Raw genomic sequence first — 7,109 nt, 5'->3', positions numbered from 1 at the left:
TATAGCAGCTCCTCGTTATCGTGGTCGACGGCGATAGGGGCAACAGAATGGGATTTTGGTTGGTGGGGAAGAGGAAGACGGGGCGACGAGGGGGAATGAAATGAAGAGTGAGAAGATGGAGATCTTGTTTGGCGCGAGCGTGGGTCGGCGCAACAGCAGACATGTGTGCACCTAGACACCCTTTTTTTTTTAAGTTGACACCCCCTTTTCTTTCCATAGTTGGGGCTGAAACGGGGCGACGGGCTGTCCACAAACAAATGGGGCCCGTTGAAGAAGGGTTCCGGTCCAAACATGTCCGTGGACAGCCACTTGAATAAATCGTATGGTGCCCCTTGGAGTTGCCCTAGCCGGCTTTTTTTCAGGCTAAAAAAACGTCTTTTTCAAAAGGAAATACTAGAAAGTTGTAGCATGGGAATCTTCTATTATTATCACCCGATGATTTTTATTTCCCGGAGGTGAGATCTTGGCGGCTTTCTGCTCTGAACGGGACATCCGGGGAGAGATCCACCTCTCCCCCGCATCCCCATTTCAAAAGTTTTTGAATCGCAACGGATACCCAGCCAGCCCAGCCAAGCCGTCCTCACACGCGCACCCACATCTACATCTTCAAGCAAAGCAAGCAAGCGTCTCCCATCTTCTCCTCCTCCCCCTCTTTTCCCCTTCGATCCGGCCGCAACAGCAGCAGATCCAGTCGATCTTGAGCGTGCGGCAGCCATGGAGATGCTGCGGCGGAACCTGAAGCGCCAGACCTCGCGCCGGCGGTCCCTCTCCCCGCTCTCTGTCGCCTCCCCCGCCGCCGACCAGGAGAACCTCCACCCCAACCTCGCCGCCGCCCCGCCCTCCCCGGCCGGCAAACCCTCCACGCCGCCGCCGCCGAGCCTGTCCAAGCCCGTCCCCAGCGCAGCAGCAGCGGCGGCCGTCGCCCAGCCAGCGCCCGCTGAGAAGCGAGCAGTCGACGACGAGCCCGCCGTCAAGGTACGCACCGTCCGTCCGCTCATTCGCGCGGCCAGCCCGCTTCTTCTCCACGGGTCGGTCGCCGTTACGCTTACAGATGTGGTGGCAGGTCGTGGTGCGGGTGCGGCCGGCGGTGAGCCTGCCGGTGGACGGAAAGGACCTCTTCTTCGTGCGCAAGACCTCCCCCGACTCCATCGCCGTCGGCGACCGGGCCTTCGCCGTCGACGGCTTCCTCGACGACAGGGCTTCCCAGGTAACCTCCGCTTCCAGTTGCTCCGCGCCGTCAGTCGTCTCATACATACCCGAGCACCTTGCTTGCTTTGGTGGAGCTTCGCCGTGATAACCGTGAGACGAATTCTGTGGATGAATGATGGTGAATTGGTGATTGGCAGGAGGATGCGTTCCATATGGTGGGTGTGCCCATGATCCACAGCGCCCTCGCCGGATTCAACACCTCCCTCGTCTGCTACGGCCAGGTACTGCGATTTCCTGTCTGTCGTCTTATCTGTTCCTGCCTGCTGGAGACTGCTGCTGACGCCTTTACTCGTGGATTCATACCAGAGTGGCACAGGGAAGACATACACCATGTGGGGGCCCCTAGCCGCCATGTTCGACAACCGCTCCGACCGTGCCGACCGAGGAGTCGTGCCTCGCTTCTTCCACAGCCTCTTCTCCCAAATCCAAGGCGTAAGAGCCCTTTCTTTATCTCTAATTCCCGGCAATTTTCAGTTAAGCTGCTTCGATTCTCTTGTTGAATTGTTCTTTTCCTGGTGCAGAACCAAGAGAGCTCCCCGGAGAAGCACACGAGTTACCAGTGCCGGTGCTCCTTTCTCGAGGTGCTTACTTAGAAAATCGATGAATACTGCATCTACATATATGGATTTCTACAACTGAAATGTTTTGAACAAAAAATGCTTCCAGGATTCACAACTGAACCAGCAACCAAAAATTTAATTTCTCTGCTTTCCAACTTCTTGCAGGTATTTAATGAGCAGATCAATGACCTGCTTGATCCATCTCAACGTAATCTTCAGGTATATTCCTACTCAAGAAAGTTACATTGAAACGTGCACTTGTGCTGGTTTATATGGATATCTTACCCAGCTCCACCCTTTTAGATAATGGAGACCACTGGCAATGGTGTCCATGTTGAGAACTTGACCGAGGAGTATGTATCAACAGTCGAGGATGTAAATCAGATCTTGATGAAGGTATTGCGAGAGGCCTAACCAATACTTATTACTATTTAATTGTGTGTATTTATAGTTTTCAGAGAACCAATAGGATAACTGAAGCTCGTGTCTAGTTAGTGCTACAAGAAAGTTCAAAATTGTGAAATACATGATTCGATGATTAAAATATATATTTGATGCATGGTTTTCAGAAAAACCAATAGGATAATTGATGCTCATGTCTAGTTAGTGTTACAGGGAATAGCGCACCGTGATTATGTTTTAAGAAGAAAGTCCAAAATTGTTGAAATACTTGATTCGATGATTAAAAATATATTTGATGCAATCTTCTAGGCACTCTAGTGAGATTCTCGCTTTCCATCTAGATAATCATTTCTACTCAATCCAGAAAGGCAATCCTTGTTTGCATGGACTATTATGTTCACACTACAGGGACTAACTTAGAGCAACCCAAAAAGCTTATTTTGAAACCCAGCTGCAATTATGATGTTTAGATCACCAGTTCATGATAATTGCTTTTCACCATGCTCTCTCAGCACCATTACTATTTTGCTGTATTTGATGTAACATGTACAATAACCATCATGCGCTTCAGTCTACCATTGTTCTAGGGTTGTTGCTAGTTATCTTGATACCAAAGTTTCCAATCATACGTGTCATGCTTAGCATGAGTTGCTTCCTTTTGCAGGGCCTGACAAAAAGAAAAATTGGTGTTGATAGTATGAACTTAAAAAATTCACGTTCTCACGTGATATTCACTTGTGTGATTGAAGCTTGGAGCAAGGTAATCATATTCCCCTCATAAGATTTTATGCAAATTTGTTTTCTTGCGTTGTGTATTTTGTTGCCTATCCTCCATTTTTGCACTTTACAGCCATTAATTTGACTGCAAATATTGTAGTAATCATATATTCATATCAGTGCCAGAGCATTTCACAAATTCAATATCCTGCTAGTTCATTCTACTCTAATTTCCATATTCTACACCTGATCAGCAGATGTAGATGTGGTGGTTTTTCTTACTTCATTTTGAATAGTCTGCTGATAAGAGGATATAATTTTGGTGATTTATCTTACTTTATTCAACTAATGTTGCAGGATTTGTCATCAAATGGCTTTAGTAGTTCAAAAACTAGCAAAATTACCTTTGTTGATCTAGCTGGTGTTGATATTGATGAAAGTGATGGTGCTGGAAAGAACATTACACGAGAGGAAAGGCACGTTAAGAAGTCTCTCTCAAGCCTCGGGTATGTTGTTTAATGATAAGTACACAATTATTTTTCCTATTGGGATTGCATGATTGATATTTTTCTTACTATACATATTTACTGATCCTTCTTGTAGCAAAAACATTCAGATTGTGTGATTGATATTTTTGCAATTATTGACACTAATACGTCATTGCCTCTTTACTGGAGTAATTTATCTTTCCTTTAACAAGAATGTAAAAAGGCAGATATCTCACGTTTGTGCACTGTGATTTCAGGAAACTAGTCAATATTCTTTCAGAGGAACCAAAGCCCCAGGAAGATGAATTGCCATACAGCCAGTCCCGTTTGACACATGTGCTGAAGGATACACTAGGTGGCAATTCAAGGGCTACATTTTTGTGTTCCATTTCTTCAGAGCACAGGTATGTTTAGTTCTGGAGTTTTCATATGTCCCTTACATTTTCTTGAGCGCTTTATCATTAGGGGGTAAGCTACAGTTTCTTAAGTTGGCCTGTTCCTCTGAAATGCAGATACAGGTCTGAGACTTTAAGCACGCTAAGGTTTGGTGAGCGAGCAAAGCTCATGCCAAACAAAGCTGTGGTAAATGAGATATCAGAAGATGATGTTAATGGTCTGAGTGATCAGATCCGTCAGCTGAAGGTATTACAGGAGCACAGTAGAGAGTAGACACATATGGCAACAGTTTACAGAAATTTGCTAATTGTGTTATATGACCTGCAGGATGAACTTGTAAGAACCAAGTCTGGAGAGCATGCAACATCTGAGACTGGATACTTCAATGCACAAATTGCTCGGGCAAGCTTGCACACTTTGCGAGTGAGCCTCAACCGCTCTATAATTTTGCCTCCTATAGAAGTTGAAGCAGAGGATGAAATGGATGTGGATGAAGACGATGTACATGAACTGCGTGATCAAATTAGCAAGATTCATTCTTCATCTGAAGACACTCTTGATGACTTCATGGATGCAGAGAGTGGAGAGGACAGTCCAATACCATGGGAACATGATGATCAGGTTGTCATAGATGACAGTGAAGGCCCACTTCAGGAAGAGCCCCAGAAAATGCAGAGCAATACAAATGCTGATCATGACCAGGTTTCTGACAGGAAATCTGTTCTATCAATTAGTGCTTCCGAACAGCTGAGCCCAATCCAAGACGCGACATTCTGCTCTTCTCCAAAGATCCACAAGGCAAGAAAGAGCGTTGCTTCGCCAGGGTTCTCTCCAAGCAAGCTCAGTGAATCCAGCCCAGGAGAAGCCGATTTCGAAACGTATAGGAAGAGTGCAGTGCGCTCCTCCTTACAATCGAGCAAGCTTACTCCCACTGACTCGCTGGCTGCAAGTCTCCACCGGGGCCTGCACATTATAGAGTACCATCAGCAGAACCCTCCAGCCCCACGAAAATCGTTCGTTGGCCTTTCATTTGATCATTTTGCGCTGAACCCCCGCCAGTCAGCAAAAGCAAGTTCAGCCCTTGAGGCATTACCGGAGGGGGACGCCAGTTCGGCTTCTACCATTTGTTCATCCTGCAAGAAAGCAATGGAGAATGAGGAACATTCAGAGGACAAAAACTCAGAGAAGCAGATTGTAACGGCAACTGCTGTCACATACAATGACTTAGCTAATGCTTCCCTCCAGGTATGCTATTTTGTTGGCATCATTTTGTACTCCTTCTGTGAACAAATATAAGATCGTTTAGATCACTACTCTACCAGAACGGTAACTTATCTTGGCACCTACTTACACAACATTTGTACTCTACCAGGACGGTGGCATCTCTTCGACTACTGGCTCTAAGAGAGTGGCTGAGCTTGAAGCTTTATGTGAAGAACAGGCAGCTAAGATCAAGGAGCTGAGCAACTTGGTATGTTGTGGTGTGAGTAAGCTTCTTCAGGTAATTATTATTTTCCATTCCTTGATGATTTTCTCTGCTCATTTGCAGATTGGGCAACAAAAGAAGGGATCAGAAGACGGTGAAGATAAGACTGCTGAACAATGTGAGGATAGCAAGATGCCACTCGAAGTGAATGAGAGGGAAGCACTTGAAGGCGAAATCCAGAGGCTGAAGGATCAAGTGAAGCTTCTCACAGACGGATCAACAGCAAACGACAGCCTTCTGGACCAGATAAGGAACGGCAGCACGGACCAGGAGTACGAGCTGGAGAAAGAGCGGCAGAAATGGACCGAGTCCGAGAGCAAATGGATCTCTCTCACCGAGGAGCTGAGGGTGGACCTGGAGTCGAGCCGGAGGCACGCGGAGAAGACGGAGGCGGAGCTCCGGGACGAGAAGAAGTGCACGGAGGAGCTGGACGACGCCCTCCAGCGGGCCATCTACGGCCACGCCAGGATCATCGAGCACTACGTGGAGCTCCAGGAGCTGTACAACGACCTCCTGGAGCGGCACCGCGGGGTCATGGGGGGCATCGCGGAGGTGAAGAGGGCGGCCGCCAGGGCCGGCAAGAAGGGCTGCGGCACGGCCTTCGCCGCCGCCCTCGCCGCGGAGCTGTCGACGGTGAGGATCGACCGGGAGAAGGAGCGGGCGCAGCTCAGGGAGCAGAACAGGCGGCTCCGCGTCCAGCTCCGGGACACCGCCGAGGCGGTGCATGCCGCCGGTGAGCTGCTCGTCAGGCTCAGGGAAGCCGAGGAGGCGTCCACACAAGAGAAGGTCCGGCCGGTTCAGAGCTTCAGAGCACCACCATTTTGGTTCAAAATGAGTTGAAAGAAACTCATTTTTTGGGCTTGTTTCTCTTGCAGGAGAGGAGTGCCGCCATGCTGCAGGAGAACCAGAAGCTGAAGAAGCAGGTGGAGAAGATGAGGAAGAAGCACGAGGTGGAGATCGAGACGATGAAGCACTACCTGGCGGAGAGCCGGCTGCCGGAGTCGGCCCTGGAGGGGTTCTACCGCGGCGAGGATGCGCCCAGGGAGTACGGTCGTGCTCCGGAGTCCACCACCGGCCACGACGACGATCAGTCCTGGCGATCGGCGTTCAAGTCTGAATTCGAATGATTGCTCGAGCTTCAGTTGCTCCTTTGCCACCACCGGCGACGAAGGATGATCACTCTAAATTGCTTGAATGAGTCAACTGAGCCTGGTTGACAGTTAGGAAACAAGCGTTGGTTCTTCGATCTTTCTTGATTTTTATACATGTCTATGATGATTCATGTGCCCACTGTTGGGGCAAAGCTTGATTTTTTTATGTATGATGATGACAGTTTGTACTTTCCCCTTTGTATGATTGATGGGTTTACATGTCTATGGATTTTACATTTCCTCTTGAGCAGAAGGCAGGCTGAACTGAAAATATGTCCTTGGTTGAGCCACAGCGTTATAACGCATTCCGTATGACTATTTTTTTGCCAATCGATCCGCCACACAATTTTGTTCACACTCCATCGGTGAATAGGAAGGCATGACCAGACGGCGGACGAGGCCAATGGACACGTTGCAATGGCTCTACTCACTCTTGCACGTGAGTAGTATCACATGCAGTCATATGCCCAAGTATTTAACAAAAAGCTATCACAATTCGACCAACCCATCAGAAAACTATCACTTTATGCTTAATTTTTGGCTAAAAACTACCATATCAGAGTATCGCCTGGTCCGGCTGTTTCTAAACTCGTTTATGACTTGTTGGGCCCACAAGTCAAGTGACAGCGAGGCTAAGGGATGATGGCGGGCACCTGGCGGACGTTAATGGCGCGTCTCGGCCAGAACCCGTCGGTGCTGG

General features: G+C 48.3%; 1 protein-coding gene across 1 annotated transcript; it reads left to right on the top strand.

Annotated features, from left to right (window-relative positions):
- The first annotated feature begins 530 nt into the window (after positions 1–530).
- On the top strand, positions 531–6,656 carry LOC119307259 (kinesin-like protein KIN-12C). The gene is made up of 15 exons (XM_037583340.1): positions 531–975; positions 1,064–1,207; positions 1,347–1,430; positions 1,516–1,641; positions 1,731–1,790; positions 1,935–1,988; positions 2,073–2,165; positions 2,836–2,931; positions 3,246–3,394; positions 3,634–3,780; positions 3,889–4,018; positions 4,100–5,017; positions 5,145–5,243; positions 5,322–6,044; positions 6,134–6,656. Exons 1-15 carry the CDS (start codon positions 715–717, stop codon positions 6,383–6,385), a joined length of 3,336 nt encoding a protein of 1,111 aa, XP_037439237.1. The 5' UTR covers positions 531–714; the 3' UTR covers positions 6,386–6,656.
- Positions 6,657–7,109: the final 453 nt, after the last annotated feature.

Source organism: Triticum dicoccoides, chromosome 5B (assembly GCF_002162155.2).
Source record: "Triticum dicoccoides isolate Atlit2015 ecotype Zavitan chromosome 5B, WEW_v2.0, whole genome shotgun sequence".
Taxonomy (NCBI): Eukaryota; Viridiplantae; Streptophyta; class Magnoliopsida; order Poales; family Poaceae; genus Triticum; species Triticum dicoccoides.
Note: the sequence above shows the minus strand (reverse complement) of the source record. Positions and strands in the feature narration are given on the sequence as shown.